The sequence below is a fragment of the Fusarium oxysporum genome, chromosome X (genome assembly GCF_013085055.1).
Source record: "Fusarium oxysporum Fo47 chromosome X, complete sequence".
Lineage (NCBI taxonomy): Eukaryota > Fungi > Ascomycota > Sordariomycetes > Hypocreales > Nectriaceae > Fusarium > Fusarium oxysporum.
The window spans coordinates 1,403,010-1,418,534 of NC_072849.1; the positions used below are offsets into that span (position 1 = coordinate 1,403,010).

General features: G+C 48.2%; 6 protein-coding genes across 6 annotated transcripts; 2 read left to right on the forward strand and 4 right to left on the reverse strand.

The window, feature by feature from the left end:
- Nucleotides 1-1,190: 1,190 nt before the first annotated feature.
- FOBCDRAFT_323666 (uncharacterized protein) lies at nt 1,191-2,693 on the reverse strand. Its single transcript, XM_031191437.3, has 3 exons — nt 1,964-2,693; nt 1,706-1,912; nt 1,191-1,656 (listed from the first exon to the last, which is right to left on the reverse strand). The coding sequence occupies exons 1-3, from the start codon at nt 2,624-2,626 to the stop codon at nt 1,243-1,245; spliced, it is 1,284 nt and encodes a 427-aa protein (XP_031032668.2). The 5' UTR covers nt 2,627-2,693; the 3' UTR covers nt 1,191-1,242.
- A 701-nt stretch (nt 2,694-3,394) lies between these two features.
- On the forward strand, nt 3,395-4,351 carry FOBCDRAFT_323667 (Alpha/beta hydrolase fold-1). Its single transcript, XM_031191438.3, has 2 exons — nt 3,395-3,824; nt 3,879-4,351. The coding sequence occupies exons 1-2, from the start codon at nt 3,414-3,416 to the stop codon at nt 4,218-4,220; spliced, it is 753 nt and encodes a 250-aa protein (XP_031032669.2). The 5' UTR covers nt 3,395-3,413; the 3' UTR covers nt 4,221-4,351.
- Nucleotides 4,352-4,859: 508 nt separating this feature from the next.
- FOBCDRAFT_264826 (uncharacterized protein) lies at nt 4,860-6,377 on the reverse strand (the record flags this gene model as incomplete). The annotated part of the gene is made up of 5 exons (XM_031191439.3): nt 4,860-5,536; nt 5,713-5,763; nt 5,830-5,840; nt 6,076-6,135; nt 6,190-6,377. The coding sequence occupies 5 exons, from the start codon at nt 6,375-6,377 to the stop codon at nt 5,097-5,099; spliced, it is 750 nt and encodes a 249-aa protein (XP_031032670.3). The 3' UTR covers nt 4,860-5,096.
- Nucleotides 6,378-10,249: 3,872 nt separating this feature from the next.
- FOBCDRAFT_232594 (uncharacterized protein) lies at nt 10,250-11,911 on the forward strand. Its single transcript, XM_031191440.3, has one exon. The coding sequence runs from the start codon at nt 10,456-10,458 to the stop codon at nt 11,782-11,784; it is 1,329 nt and encodes a 442-aa protein (XP_031032671.2). The 5' UTR covers nt 10,250-10,455; the 3' UTR covers nt 11,785-11,911.
- A 78-nt stretch (nt 11,912-11,989) lies between these two features.
- On the reverse strand, nt 11,990-13,003 carry FOBCDRAFT_280345 (uncharacterized protein; the record flags this gene model as incomplete). Its single annotated transcript, XM_059611578.1, has 3 exons — nt 11,990-12,162; nt 12,212-12,904; nt 12,961-13,003. 3 exons carry the CDS (start codon nt 13,001-13,003, stop codon nt 11,990-11,992), a joined length of 909 nt encoding a protein of 302 aa, XP_059467954.1.
- Nucleotides 13,004-13,378: 375 nt separating this feature from the next.
- On the reverse strand, nt 13,379-15,451 carry FOBCDRAFT_190982 (uncharacterized protein; the record flags this gene model as incomplete). The annotated part of the gene is made up of 4 exons (XM_031191442.3): nt 13,379-14,127; nt 14,183-14,466; nt 14,519-15,220; nt 15,270-15,451. The coding sequence occupies 4 exons, from the start codon at nt 15,449-15,451 to the stop codon at nt 13,379-13,381; spliced, it is 1,917 nt and encodes a 638-aa protein (XP_031032673.3).
- Nucleotides 15,452-15,525: the final 74 nt, after the last annotated feature.

Here is a 15,525-nt window from a genome sequence, read left to right on the forward strand (position 1 = left end):
TCCTGCGGATGAAGACGGTAAATTTTGTGGCGAGTTTGAGGATGACGATGAGGAAGAGGGAGATGGCGAGACTGCGAACAATACTGGGAAGGAAAATGATGAAAAGCCTTTTTAATAAGCTTACATCACTTCATCCGAACTGGCCTTGTATCTTCACCATGCGTGGTGTAGATCGCTTTAAGTGGTGGTAGCAAGAATGTTGCAAGGGCATCCAGGACCACTTCCCCCCCCTCCACCGCAACTACATTGGCGTTTACGGTGTATTTGAGGCATTTGAGAACATTTTAGGTACTCTTTATATCATACAGCCCTTCCAGACCTGACCAACTAGCTCGCAGGTTGCCCAGTTTGACTCTGTCTTCCAGCCTACTTCCAGTTATCGTGATTTCTGGCCGGAAGTTGAAGGGGTTGCTATGATTCTCCAGCGTGGTCAGCTCGACTTCAATAGTAAGTCATGATGCTGTGCCAAGAATATGTTGTTCTTTCTGACAGTCCCAGTTGTCAAGCATTAAGAATCAAAGCGAGCGAGGGACGAAATCGTAGGCAGCCTAGTCCTCGCTACCATTGATGCTCTGAAAGAAGCAGGATATATTCATGCCCAACTCAGAGATCCGCAACCTCGGTCCGTGCTTTTCACATTTATCCGATGAAGGCTCGACGTGTTCTGTGGCGGCGTCTCCTTTTTCAGCATCTACGACGAGAGTTTGTCTTGGATATGCAAGGTTGTTGACCTTTCTGAAGAATCCAACGTCAAATTTACAGTTCTCACGACTTTGAGAAAGATTATAGACAGATCAAAAGCATTCGAGGTAGCCCGGCTGGGTGGATGGACAAATGGGAGAATGTCGACTGGCAAAGCCGGGTAAGTACTCTTGCTGTTACTTTCAGAAGGAAGAGTTGACAGGTTTTAAGCTCAGAGACTATAAGGATGAGAAGGGTTCTGACAAGCTCGGAGGACATGACTTTGATATTACTACGATGACCGAGATTGAAAGATGGCGGCATGAAGATAAGTAGGTCCCCCACGATGAAGGTTCCGCTCACTCATTAACATCTTTGCTCGTAGATGGCATTGTGCAGCTAGGATTCAATGATATATCTGATTCCAATAAAGATGAGGCCTATCAACAGAGGACCTTGGGTAGAAGGAGTATGCGATTTTTGTTGGTGGATATATAGTGTATCAGACCGGAAGAAATATTGTCCCTTGTGTAAAATTATTTGAATTTGAGAGGTATACGTCTAAGCTCGCTTCTTGTTCAACAACTCCCTCGCCATCTCACATGATTTCGCAAGATCAATATTAGAAATCACGCCAATTCGCTCGTTGATCTCCTGCTCAATCTTGGGAATATCCTTTCCAAGACCTTTCGCCCTCCACTCATACGCATTTCCAACAAACCTACTGCTATCGACAAGCCATTGGCCCCTCTCTCTCCGCGACTCATCATAAGCGGCAAATGCAGCCTCGATATCTGGCAGACTCTGCACACGCTCATCGGCGAGAATCTCTGCCATGACTGCGCTATCTTCTATACAGAAACCAGCTCCGGCACCGTGGTGGGGACTTGTGGCGTGGGCGGCGTCGCCGAGGATAGCTATTCTGCCTTTATAAAACGATGGGACGGGGTTGTCACCAAGGTCGAAGATGGCCCACTGCGAATATTAGTATTCGGTCGTTACAGATGCATAGTGTTGGACATACCACACTGAGAGTTTCTTCTGTTAGCTTCAAAAGGTTTGTCACGGTGCTGTTGTAACCCTTGAAGTCGTCCAAAGCGTCCTGGCGATGCGCTGTCTTGGTGAGCTTTGTAGGATCACTCCACTCGTTCGGATCTGTGCGGAACGCAACGACGTTGAGCTTCTCGCCGTGGTTGACTTGGAAGGTCAAGACATGGCCATCTTGTCCCATCTGAGGCTTATCAATATCATGTTTAGCCAAGTAAACGGGCCATCAACTTACGTGCATGCATGCGTTTCGCGCTCTCTCCTCACCAACAGCCTTAATGGCCTTGTCCATGGGAATGAGACCACGATAGGCATACTTGTGAGAGTACCGAGGCCTGGCACATGGGTGATTCTCTCCAAAAAGGATTCTACGGACGCGAGATCCGATACCATCACAACCAATCAGAGCATCGGCATATGCCGTTGTGCCATCGGAAAAGCTCATGCGAACCTTACCATTGGGCTCTTCCACTGCGTTATCAATGTGCTTGTTAAATTGCACCTTGTCTGAAGGTAGAAGGTGAATAAGCTCGTTGAGGAATTGAGCTCTGTGAACACCGTTCTGGCCGAGAGGAGTCTTGATGCTGAAAGCCACCTTATCATCTTCGGTGGTGCCGTCTAGGAAGTCAAACCAGGTCTTGCGCTTAGACTCCCAGCCATTCCAGGTGCAGACTTTGAGAAAAGCATCGTGTACACCAGGATGGCACATCTTCATCGCTTGCACAGCATTAGGAGTGAATGAGACACCTGCGCCGATCTCGTGAAAGTTGTCGGCTCGCTCATAGAGCATAATGGGGACATTGCGATGGTGAAGGGCGATAGCCAGAGTCAAACCGGCAATACCACCGCCGACAATGGCTATGTCGAATGGCTTCATAGTGTTTGACGAGATAGCCATGTTGATTAGTAAATGATGATTAAAGAAAGAAATCTGATTGAAGCAATTGACACCAGGCCGCGAGTAGTTCTTGGTCTTTAATAATAAGGAGTGAAGATACTTTTGCTCACTCCGTAAAGCTAGTTAGTCCCCATTCTGCCGTCATAGACGCATCCGACTCTTCCAGACCAAAAAACCAAGAAACAGCCAAGAAGTTGGGGAACACCCGGCTTCCGATCCCCACTCGCTGCGTTCCGACGCATTTGGAGTCTGAGCTCGGGGCCTCCTTTGCGGGGAAGATCTCCACGTTGCTTCCGCGGAGACTGACTCGGTAGTTTCTGAGTCGATCTTCTAGATCAGAATAAGCCGCATAGTCTTTAGATGCCGACTGAGTTTCAAGCTGGGGAAAAGGCACGTGGCCACTATCAGCTTCGGATGCTGGGTTTCATGAAGGGTTCATGAGATATTTGGCGTGTTCGACCTATCAGAGGAGGGTATTGTCATGTTTTAAAGACGCCAAAGTCGAAGCTAAAGGATGGAAGCCAACTAAGCTCCATTTACAGCCAACAACAAGCTTTGAAGGCGCAGAAAAGAGCTACAAAGAACATATCTAATACAGAAATGGTAGGTTGCAGCAGATCTCAAACGTCTAGATCCGGCATTCGAGAGACGCGTACCCCACGGGGGGAAAGGGTTTGGCTATACCCCGAAGATGCATTAGTTCGATAGCCCATGTGTATAAAAGCAGCCCCAATAACAGCCTGGCTTACCCCAGATTCTACTACATTATCTGAACTTTCTTTCCGAGATGTCTTCCAATCCTACCATTGTATTTGCCCCAGGCGCCTGGCACTTGGCTTCTTGCTTTGACCCCATTCGCGAGGCCCTTCACAGCCGAGGATGGACAACCGAAGCGGTTGAGTATCCATCTGTAGGAGCTGAACCTCCCACCAAGGGTCTTGATGATGATGCCGATGCTGTCCGAACGGTCCTTCAGCGTCTAGCCGATAAAGGAGAACAGATTGTCCTTGTCGTTCACTCGTATGGTGGTTTGGTCGGTGCCAATGCCGTGAAGGGGCTTGGATACCGCCAGCGCAAGGAACAAGGTCTTCCCGGTGGTGTCATCATGTTTGTATACCTAGCTGCGTTCGTGACGCCTCTCGGCCTGAGCATCAAGCAAATGCTCGGCGGCCAATTCCTGCCCTGGATGAACCCCAAGGTAAGCAAGCTCAAGCATTCTCGCGAGAGCGGAGACCATTTTAACCATCAGCAGGGAGATTATGTGTACGCAGACACACCAGAGGAAGTCTTCTACCATGACCTAAGTGGTGAGGCCCTTGACAGCGCCATGAAGACGCTCAAGCATCAATCAGGCCGTGTTTTCACAGATACTGTGACATATGAACCGTGGCATGATATCGAGACCATGTACTTCTTCTGCGACGAGGACAAAGCGCTGTTCCCCGTAGTGCAAGAGCAAATGGCAGGTATGCTGGGTCCGAATGCCGTGCAATTTCACTCGAAAGCATCGCACTCCGTCTTCCTGTCGAAGGTCGATGAAACAGTCAAGGGAGTTGAGTTAGCTGCCGAGGAAGGCAAGAAGAGAGCAACTTAGGTTGATGCTCAAGTCTTTTGGGGCAGAATGCAGCACTTTGGAATTAAGATATCCCGTTAGTTTATGAAATCGAATTTGCATCACCAGATCCTGAATTGTATGGGGTCACTGAGATCTCTACTGAAGTCGAGTACATGGAAACAAATCGAAAGACTTTTCCGATAAAATAGAGCGCACTAGAATGTATGAGCCTGACTGCTATCAAACTCAGAGTTGACCAGCAACAAATCGACAAATCCCTGCGGATCTAAGTGAAAGTGAATAGGACGCCGGACGCCTTCACCCTGTCTTCTCAAGTGCACACAGCACTCAGCATCCTCATCGTACGGCTGGCGCTGAAAGTGAACTTGGCCTCGCTCCTCTAGACCCATCTGGTAAATAGGTCCTCTGGCCTCAAGCTTTTGCATGTTCGACACTTGGCTGCTGCAGAATTCGAAGATAGGCTTGAAACTTTCCGCGTCTAGCCACATAGGTCCTATGAACAGTCCTCCAGGCCGAGTCCGCTTGAGAAGGTTGAGAACGATCGACTCCTTCATGAGTTGGAACCGTAAAGCCAACCGACTGAGTCTTGGAAGGCTGGGGAGCTCTGAGACGTATTGCAGGATCTTCCAGTTGGGAAACTGGAAACCTTTCAGCTCAGGAAGACCGGGAAGGGAATGCCAAGGGCTTGGTATGCAAAGTCTGGAAGTCGAGGACACTTTTGGACAAGTCTCGCAAGGCCAGTGAAATTGATTTCGTTTTCCGCTTCAGCACGAATTTGCGGCGCTGTCCAGTCTGTGACTTTTTCAAGCCAATCCGTGTCGCCAACCTCGCGCCAACCGTCGCCACGTTCTCTGAAGGCAAAGACCCTCGTTGAGATGCTGGTGTTGAGAGGTGTCACGGTTGCCAGCACATGCGCGATATCAGGACTGTCCCAGTCACAATCAGGTTGAGTTGATCGCCAGCCAAGGCAAAGAGCTTCATGTCGGCATCGTGAAATAAATTGAGATATTGGGTTTGAAGCTTAGCAGCAACCAATGATTGCATCGCAACAAAGAACGTGTCGTTGCTGCACTGCCAGGTACTTCTCATCGTGGAGCGCTCTTCGACTTCACTTCTGATCTGAATATGATGTTTGGGACGTCCTTCAGCGTGGATCCTCAAAGCTACGATGCCCAATGGGTTTCCAGCGCCCTTTGAAAGCGCTGTAAAGGCCTTAGTGAGAAGACTGATCGATTCCTCGCGCGTCGCGGGCGGTTCGCTCAACTGCCTTTCTCCATCTTCATCGAGGACACCCATTATTGCCAGGTTCCTGTATACAGTGCCTGATTCAGCATCTTGGATTAATTTCTGCAAGTGCTTTGGGAGTCAGAAACACTATCCTGTTAGCGATTCTTGCGTTTGTCACGATCAGTCGGCGGCGTCATGTAAGAAATGAAATCGAGAGGAGGTCCATCCACATGGTGATGGGGCTCGAAACCAAATTCATTCCAACCAATAAGCTTGAGCCTACCTCGCCCAAAGCTGATGCTATATCCACCAAGTTGTGGAAGCCTTTGGTGCACTATGAATATTTACATCTAGAAACTTCAAGTCAAGAGTCAGTATTGATAAGTATTCAAATACTTACTTACAGCTGAACTGAAGGACAAATTAATCGCGGTTAAGAGGCCAAGTGTCAATCCTTTGGCTGTTTTACGTCTCATTCACGTGGAGTTAAAATTATAGCTCACAGGTGTCAAGACCAGAAGATTGTGCCTCAATAGGTATTGTCAATTTAAGTATCTGATTCTGGGTGAGGCTTTTTTTTCCTATCCATGACATAATAGTCAACCCATCCTCCAAGAAGTGAATGATTGTTTGTGAGTCTGTTTACTTGGTACCGGGAACGTTGACGTTGAGGCAGTTAGCGATCTGGCCAGCAAGTCGAAGAGGGCTATGGAATAGTTAGTATTTTGATTTCAAATCAAGTAGGTAGCGGTTTACTTACCAGCCGATGACGTCGACAATTCCAATAATGCTGTCGAGGCTGAGGTTGGGGAGGCATTGGGTGATGCCAGTGATCTGGAGAAGACAGGCAGGATCGAAGAGGGTTGGGAGCTGTCGCTCCTCAACCTGATGAGGGGTAGCAGCCGCAACGGCAAGGGCGGGAAGAGCGAGGATGAGTGAGGCCTTCATGTTGATGGTTCGGTTTGGGGGATCTGAAAGATCTTGAGTTGAGGGATTGTTTGATTGTTGTGATGGAAGAATGTGATTGTGAGTGCTGAAGATGGACCGATGAGGAGGGACGAAGGAGGGTTTTTATAGATATCCAGACTCTTACAAAATCAAGAAAGTAAGTCCTTCAGGTCATCTCTCCTCCCTTCTCAACGACCACATCCTTTGTGAATGTCTGAAAACCACAAGTCATGAGAGGCTGCCCGAATTCCTCAGACAGTCGTCATGCTGCAGAGTTGAAACTCACGATAGGTACATCACTTGCCATAGGATATTGGTAGTCCCAACATGTCAAAATCGTCCCATAGCCGTGCGAAGACGTTTGGGGTTGCACAGGTTGAACGTCCTGGCGACTAAGTTTGTCTTACCGCGTTGGGCCGGAAGCATAATTGTCTGGTATGTGATATCTCAACTTGGCAACTTTCGTGATAATTCTTGCTATTCTGAGACCTGCCGCTGCCATCTATGTCAGAGGCGTCTGTCAAGGCAACGACAACCGTTGATTTACTGGCGATTGGGATGAAGGGCCGTTCTGAGCGGACCGGAATATTCACTGTTTGGCCCTTGACTTCAAGATCGTCGAGGCGGTGAGAAGGACCCGAGATGAAGCCAGGAAGTGAAGTTTCCATAAACTTGGTTTTGACTCAGATTTGCATCTATAAAGGTTTCCAGCTGCATCTACAATCACATATCACTTCCTTAGTTGCTTGGATCTTGACCAAATATTGTATGTCTTCGAACTGCTGCTGCTGCGGCAGTGCCCTGAGAGAAAAACTGTCTTTTGAAAAGAGAACTTCACTCAATAACTTGGTCGTGGATCTTCAACCCCCGCAAAACATTCTAGTTGTAAGACAACAGGACGCTCCCCTTTCTTCAGCCTCACGTCAAGCGGCAAGCACTGTTCCATTCTTGGCCATCCTTGCATCAGTCTGATCGACATCAAGGGCCAACGTCCTGTCTCAACGTCGAACGTTCCATGGTGATAGCTTCTGCGGTATGAGTGGCACAGTAAAAGTGATCTGCAAACCGTTACTTATTCCCTAAATAAGAGGATCGACTGGCTGCTGATCTCTATCGACTCGCATACGTGACTGGGGGAATACGAAAATCCTCCTGCGGGGCACCCATCATCCCTTCATTGTAACAGGGCGCGACATCTCTCCCTTGACTGCTTTAGTCTCGTGAAGCCAAATGCAACCTACGACCTCATCACAACCAAGATCGACCGGGGGAGACATCCGAGTCACGTCAGTGGACTGCCAATCTTGACATCTCCGCATCGAAATCTGCAAGTCGTCCAAATAAGAAGCGGCGGGAGCTGCCATGGCAGCTTGTGCCGTCTCTTGGCTCACGAAACCGGAATGGAGCAGCGTTTGGACCCCCAATGTCTCGGAGCTACGAATATCAGTGGTGCGGATGTCGGTCAGGCGGAGTTCCCTCAGCGGTAATCCGAATGTCAGCTTGGCACTGATCAAGTGCGTTAGGCGGGCTGTCAGTTACATAACTTATCGGGATCTAGATCGAGCGGCCCGTTGCGAGCGGGAGTTTACTTCAGAAGCTAATATTAGGGGCTGGTGGTAAAGTTAGTCCTGGCTGGCAAAAAGTGTATTGTGCACGAATAGCATCTTGAATTTTCAGCCAAATTCTCAATTGGTACTTATGTTCCATAAAATTACTGGATTTTATGAGACTTCTCATGTAATATGCCTCAGACCAGCAGGTCTGGACTTGGGCGCAGTGGAGACATATTTTCAGCTCCAGCTACCATCTCATGAGCCAGCCAATAGCTCTTTTCTCTGTTTCGGTCATTTGATGAAGCGGCATGATGCCCCATCAGTGTCTCTGCTGTTATGTCACGGCATGGTAACTATGACAGGAAAACCTTTGCCGTCATACCCGCCAATGTCTCTGCATGAGTTGGTTCATAGTTTGAACATGCTGCATGGTCGAAGAATGTGACGGCTGACAAGTGGCAGCGAAACGGCTAGTCTTAACCTTAACTCTGAAAAACTTCCGACGGAGTGAGCGTCGTCGGATGTGAGATGTGATATCCACGATGGGATAGGCGTCCGGAACTCTCCATCGATCGTCCACATTCATTGTCGATCTATCGTTTCAATTCAGCAACAAAGCAAAGGAGAGTGGAGCTCATAATAAGTTCATGACAGATTGCAATTAGTCAAACAATCGCTTGAGGATGTATTCATCTCGGTGATCTTGGATGACGCACACGTGCCCGTGCCATATTGGGGTTGGGCCAGCTGATCAAAGTCTTACAATTGGGAATAGCCTGTCACTTCGGCTTGATGTAAGCCAGTGCTTGCAGTACTCAACGAAATCATTCAAACTAATTTGGAGTTGTTGAAATCGGAGCTACTGCTTCTTGGGCATTGCCGGTCAACTTCAAAGCAGATCCAGCGATGGGGTTAGTGGTGTGCCATCGCGAATTGGAAGTTGAACCTTGCACCCAACCTCGTGATGAGAAGACAGATCAGGTTCAACAGACAGTTCTGCCTATCTACCCGTTAGTTAATTGAGCGTTCTGTCCCTAGCCATTGGGTGGCGAATCAATGCCACAGTAATACGGAAGAGATGCTGATGGTATCTCTTGTTTCATTCGATTGGTTTCGCTCAGAGTTACAAGACGGTGCTGGATCTTGATTGCTGTCACGAACTGAGCAGAAGGAAAACTGGGTTCCGTGCGCAACAGGCCTTGTAGAACCATTGAACACGAATTATATTAAGGTTGCAACAATATAGATAATGCGAATACCCTTCCAAGGATATCTCAACCATGAAATACCTACAGGCGGTCTGAAGCTCAATCCCAGAGGAAATGATTTTGGAATGACTACCCTGCAGCCGTGCATTTTCCATCAGCCACTTAGGGCTGCTACCTGCTGCCAATGACAGGCTAGTAATAAGTGCCGCTGGGAAGCTATCAAAGATTTCCTTCTTGGGACCAGGGTGAGTGAACCATGGCGCGGATCCGCGTATGGAAAAGCCTGCGCAGGTCTCACGAACTCAAATACTCGTACTCTAAATGCTGCGCAATACTAATATCCAATCTTGATAAGCCAGCTCATTAATGCCGGCACATATATCCGAGAAAGCATGCACATCAAATGGTTGTTGCGCTACCCCATTACAGGTTCTGTGTTCCTTACAACGTCAAGAGGAAATGGCAATAGTGCAGTGCTGCACAAACCACGTACGGGGCTTAATGAGGTGTTGCACGGAGTTAAGGGTTGTTGTCCGTTGGAACTTGTGCAACACGGAATTATGTCAGAGGCATGCCTTGTGCGATGAGTGCGAGGCAATATTCAGCATGATTTTATCAGGTTATGAGCAACATTGGCAGGCTATTGGTAGTGACATACCATTAATTGAGCAGCTGAGATAGGTCTGCTGGTGATGATCAAAGGCGATGGCAGTCATCTGCTTCGCCAGTAACGAAGGAAATGACGTAAATGAATGCAGCGAGGATCTCACGTAATCGCGGATTGATGAATCAACATCTCGGTGAAAAAAAGTGCGCAACGCCGACCGGCTTATCTAGGTTATCCGCAGATCCACGAAGGAGCGAATCCTTCCAGTCACATTTTTAGGAGGAAGTGGGCATCTTTTGTAATCACAGTTATCTTAGCGCCATGTCGGCGTGTCGGCCACGTCGCGACGCGAGCTGGCGCCGGTTTTTAGCAGCTAATGATCGCCCTGACCCTTACGCGAGGCCCCTATAGGGTTTAGCGCATGATTGACTCAGGCCTCGCTGCTCGGACTTGTCTAGATTTCCGACCTACGACGGGGGAACTCAAGAGTCCAGAATATGCAGCCATAGTAATAACATGGCACCATCGATCAGATGGATCTGGCTATTTAGATATGCAAGAGTCGCACGATTGTTTTTAATTTCGGATCTATTAATTGCTTAGTCAAATAAACAAACAACTACCGGTCTCTATTAATCGTGGCCTGACTCTTTAAAACCCTTCAGCCCCTGCATCTCATCATACCCCTTTAGTCCAGTTCAATCTTCAACATGACAGTCGATCTAGAACAACAAACGTCCTCCCCTGCTCCTACGTTACACGACGAGCCGGCCGTCATGGAGGACACACAGCGACATGGTATCAACTCAACAATATGGCAGGGCCGAAGAGGTCTTGTCGTTAAGATCCTCACAGGAATCATGGTCGCCATTCTCGTGATATTCCTCGCCGACCTTTCATACGTCTTCGGCTCCACATTCGAAGTCGGTAACCGAGTATCAGGCCTGAAGATTCTAGTCGTTGATTATGATGGTGGTGCTGTTGGAGAATCTGTCGCCAACGCATACAAGAACTTCCAGGACAAGACTTTCCCTACACTCGAGTTTCGATCCGCCGATGACTACCCCGAGACGAAGGATGTCAAGCATGGCGTCTGCAACGCCGATTATTGGGGTGCTATCTACATCAAAAAGGGCTCTTCTGATAAACTTGCTGCTGCTTATGAAGGTGGCTCTGCTGCCGAGAACTACAACCCTGCCGATAGCATCACCTACATCTACAACAGCGCCCGATATCCTACTGTCGCTTCTGGATACTTGGTCCCCAACTTGCAAAAGGTCATTGGGGCTGCTCGAGGTAGCTACTACCAGTCCCAACAGGGTCGTTCCGCCCTGCGAAGTGTCAACAGCAGTGACCCAGCTGCCGTTGAAGCATATCTCAACCCCATCCAAGGTACCGCCGACGTCATCCAGCCCACCAACCAAGGAAGTCGAAACCTCTACAACACCATCAACATTGTAATGGCTATCCTTGGCCAGTTCTTCTACGTCCTCGCCATGAACGGCATCTACGACAAGTTCGGCCTTCACAAGAACATGCGCATCCGCGATCTCTTCATTATGCGTTTCATCAACGGCATGATATTCTCTGCACTCTATGCCTTGGTCGTCACGGGCTATATCTGGGCCTTCCGCGAAGACTGGGATGTTTCTGGCGGACAGTTTGCCCTATCCTGGTTGACCTTTTGGCTTTTCATGGATGTCAACTTCCAGGTATTAGAAACTCTTATTGGAAGCTACATTCCCATGGCCCTCACGCCTTTCTTTCTCCTCACATGGTTCATGATGAATGTCGGCTCTGTCGTGTTCCCCTTTGAGCTTACAGCTGGATTCTACCGCATTGGTTACATTTTCCCCGCTCACTCATTATGGATTATTCTCATCCAGGTCTGGTCTGGATGTGGTAACTCCCTTCACATTGGACTTCCTATTCTCTTTGCTTGGTGGGTTGTTGGACATGTGACAGCGTTCTTCGGTATCCGAAAGAGATGCTTGGATCAATTGGAGAATCTTAACACTGCAGAGGGCAAGCAACAATAAGGGAATCACTTGGCTGAGTGAGAGGACCTTTACTAAAAGTGTATTTGTACGGATTGGATGACATAGATCTTTGAACATACCCCTCGATAGGCTACATACATAATAATTATTCCACACAATTTAGACAGTCGCATTTCTTCGAATATCTCAAGTGCATGATGAATTCCGTAGTTGAGCATTGTGCATTTCCCAAGCGAGTATCTAACTAAGTCACAAGACGAACTTTGAGCTTGTCGCCCTTGACAATCTCCTCTTCCTTCGTCATGAGTTCAGGAAGATCCCAAGTGAGGTTGATGTAACGCCCGGCCAGCCAAGGTCGCCTTTCCGATGACAAATAAACCAAAGAGTTGGCACAAAGCGCAGGAGTGTCAACAAAGGCTTGTTCCTGTTAGCAGCTGATCCTAGCGATTCAAATCGACCGACTTACCTGCTCGCAACTCCTCGGGAACTCCCTCGATCCCGCCCAACATCTCTGAAGGAGAGTTTCCAGGATGGACGCTGTACGACACGATCCCTTTGTCCGCGTACTCGACCGAGATGAACTCGGTCAATCTGATAAGGGCTAGCTTAGAGATCTGATATGAGCTTAGAGTCGGCGATACGAGATGAGCTCCGACGCTGCTGATGTTGATGATAGTCTTGAGTTCGGACTTGACAAGCAAAGGGGCCAAGCCTCGTGCAATGAGATAGGGTCCATAGACATTCGCGGTGAGGGTCTGCAACCAGTCTGCAGGCTCAGACTCAGGGATGGACACCATTTTCATGAATGCTGCATTGTTAATCACGACATCAACATAACCGAATGCTTCGTCAATCTTCTGCGCCAAAGCATCAACACTTTCTGGAACACCAACATCAGCCTTGATGGTCAGAACCTCTGGCTCCGGATGGCCTGCTTCTTTTGCCGCAGCTTTGATAGCTTCGGCGGTTGCCGACATGTCGGATCTAGAAGCGACAACGATACGAGAAGTACCAGCTCGTGCAAAAGCTGCACACATGGCTCGGCCATAGCCTCGAGATGCTCCAGTGACGAGAACTACCTTGTCCTTCAAATTAAAGTTCTTTGGGTCAATGGCAGGATAGGTATCGGAGTGTACCACTGAGGTAACGTCATAGTCACCTTCATGGAGGTTAATTCATGCATAAGAAGAAGCCACACAAAGAGGGCTTGCTTACCAGGCCCTTCAAGAGGGTTGGGAGTTCCTTTGGGAGGAGGCATAATGAATACGCGTGGTATAAACTTTTGTTAATTATTTTTGTCTTGAAATTGAGATAGAAGAGTAATTTGCTTTGAGTTCTCATGCCCAAGATAATGAGGCATCTTATATCCATTCGTCGCAACAGGGTCTATGCAGCTATTACCAAGCTTTGGAGGACTTCGCCGCAGGCGGAATTTCCGGTCAGCCACTGAAGCACTCCCTGGCCAATCGCTTGCAAGCGAAAATCCTCAGCCAAGGTTTTTGGTCCTGTCAGCATATGTCATTACGGATGCAAAGACGATGTTGCAGCACTTCGGAGTTTGCAGAATTCTCTTGCCAAGGTTCTCGAGAAAGTCAATTGAGGGGCATACTATCTGCTTGCTAATTACAGCTACTCATACTTGCAGCGATGATGCAGGCTCCGTTACGGTGGCAATCCCAGCCAACAACTCTTCCCAAGTTTCATCTTCCATCATGCCAAAGTCCAGCACGGCTTCTGGCTGCAGGTTTCCAGACCCAGTGCTCGAGAGATAACCTTCCGAGCTACCCAGTTCAGAAGAGGAGTTCTGTCCATCACATCCTATAGAAAAGTTCAAAAGACCTGGTTCCAGCCTTTTAGTTTCCTCGTACGCCGCTGCCACTGCCCATATCATACTCGAGAATCCAAGCATGATGTCTTCCTCATTGCCGATTCTCTGTACTTGAGAAGAGAGATTCTTGAACTTTCCTTGCAGCCGCTTTGCCTCGCCCTTCAAGTCAGCCACCCTCTCAACTGTCATGGCGTCGTGAACAGGAGAACTAATGGCCATAAAAGGGGCATTGCAGAGGGCAAGCCCAGTCTCTCTAAAGATTTCTGATGATATCTTGCTAGCATTTGAGAGACACAAGAGACTTCTGCAAATCTTGGCCGTTGTATAAAACGTGATGTACCAGAGCTCTTCGTCGGGATAGGCTATGACGGCATCGTTTAGCGACTTGCAGCTTCGGATAAGGTGAAACAAGATGGAAGCCCTGGTACTGGTTGAGGAAGACGGATTATTAGTTATGGAGAAGTTAGAAGTCGATTTGCTATCCCAAAAGTCATCATGCAGTGAAACTTCACCGAGTAAAGTATCAAGCAAGTAAACCTCCATTATTATAGCAACTGTCGATGAATTTTAGTCAAGCCATGAGCCGATAGTTCTTGGAAGTTGACTTACGGTTGTTCTGGAGATCTGGAGGAATGGAGGCTTTCAACAATGTAGATTCGCTATTGAGGGTCTGCAAAGCCATGGCACTGACAAACTCCCCCCTCATCCCTGAGTTTTCTAGGTCGTCATACCCAAAAGTGTCGCATATACGACGGCAAAATTCGCTTATACGAACGAAATGGGGGATCATAAGGTCACTTGGATATTCTGTGTTGGCTAGGAGGAGTTCCCAGCTTTGCTTGATGTATCCTGTGTATGGTAAAGCGCCGCGAGTCCGAAACTTGATAGAAACCCTGGACCATCAGTCTGCTTCCCGTTAATGACCCTCGACCTTTCTATACGTACCAAGATGCTGTGCAATATGTTCCAAGCAAAGCCCGAAGTTGCTCTGCAGACCGTGCGGCCTTGCGTCCAGGGGCTGTTTCATCTGGCCCAAGATCGACTTTTCGTCTCATATTGTCAGGATTCTGATCGAGCCCGAGGTTCTGAACCAGTGAGACACACAATTGTGCGATTGGAACAATTTGCTGCTTCTCGTAGCTGATGAAGAAGTACTGGTACCATGCTAGGTAAACCAAGAGGCCTTGCAGAATTTCAAGAGTGCTTTCTGACTGCATTAAAACTCGCTGATGCGCTTGATTGCGGATTTCTTCACCAATCTGTCGTTGGATGGTGCAATTATCAAATTTCATGGTTGCCATGATGCACATAAACAAGAATGGCTTATCAGTCCTGAGAGAAGCGACGGTAGTTCCAGAAGAGATGGGAACAAAAGGAAAGTGTTGAACCGCTTTGGTACGATAGTTGTCAAGCAATATCTGCGCTTCAGTTAAGCTGAGAAAGCCGCGATCAACGACATCCACTGTCCCATGCAGTCTCAAGCCACGAGGTAACGGCAATTGGTCAAGCCGGCTGCCACTTAGTACGTTCATATCGAGGTCTTCGGCAGCTATTTGCGCGACAAAACCACTCATGGGCGTACCCTGGGCTTGGTCGCCCAGCAGAGCCAAAACTCGACTCAGTCTTTGCTCGAGGAGTCGCGTGCGGCTGAACCCCGTTAATAACTGAAGAAATCCTCTTGCTTTCGTAGACTTACGAGGAGCTGGAAGGACTCTTTCGCTTCTCCACAACATTGAGATAGGTGCACCGCTTACCAAGCCGATTACACCGCTGGCATTCGTCAGATGAGAATGGCAGGCATTTCGACTTGACAGAGGTGCAATTAACACAAGCTCTTCTTCTCACACCAGAAGCTTTTGAAGAGGTACTAGTCGACATTTCGTATTGTTGTATATTCAATATCTTGTCCTTGATCACTAGTATTAGGCTGGCGAGATTATGGAGTTCCTGGT

What these genes read in the sequence shown, in the direction of transcription:
- FOBCDRAFT_323666 (XM_031191437.3), bottom strand. Translation starts at nt 2,626, where the DNA reads ATGGCTATCTCGTCAAACACTATGAAGCCATTCGACATAGCCATTGTC. An exon ending in CGCGAAACGCATGCATGCAC is followed by an intron (nt 1,913 to 1,963) that starts GTAAGTTGATGG and finishes GATAAGCCTCAG; the next exon opens with ATGGGACAAGATGGCCATGT. An exon ending in CAGAAGAAACTCTCAGTGTG is followed by an intron (nt 1,657 to 1,705) that starts GTATGTCCAACA and finishes TAATATTCGCAG; the next exon opens with TGGGCCATCTTCGACCTTGG.
- FOBCDRAFT_232594 (XM_031191440.3), top strand. Translation starts at nt 10,456, where the DNA reads ATGACAGTCGATCTAGAACAACAAACGTCCTCCCCTGCTCCTACGTTA.
- FOBCDRAFT_323667 (XM_031191438.3), top strand. Translation starts at nt 3,414, where the DNA reads ATGTCTTCCAATCCTACCATTGTATTTGCCCCAGGCGCCTGGCACTTG. An exon ending in TGCCCTGGATGAACCCCAAG is followed by an intron (nt 3,825 to 3,878) that starts GTAAGCAAGCTC and finishes AACCATCAGCAG; the next exon opens with GGAGATTATGTGTACGCAGA.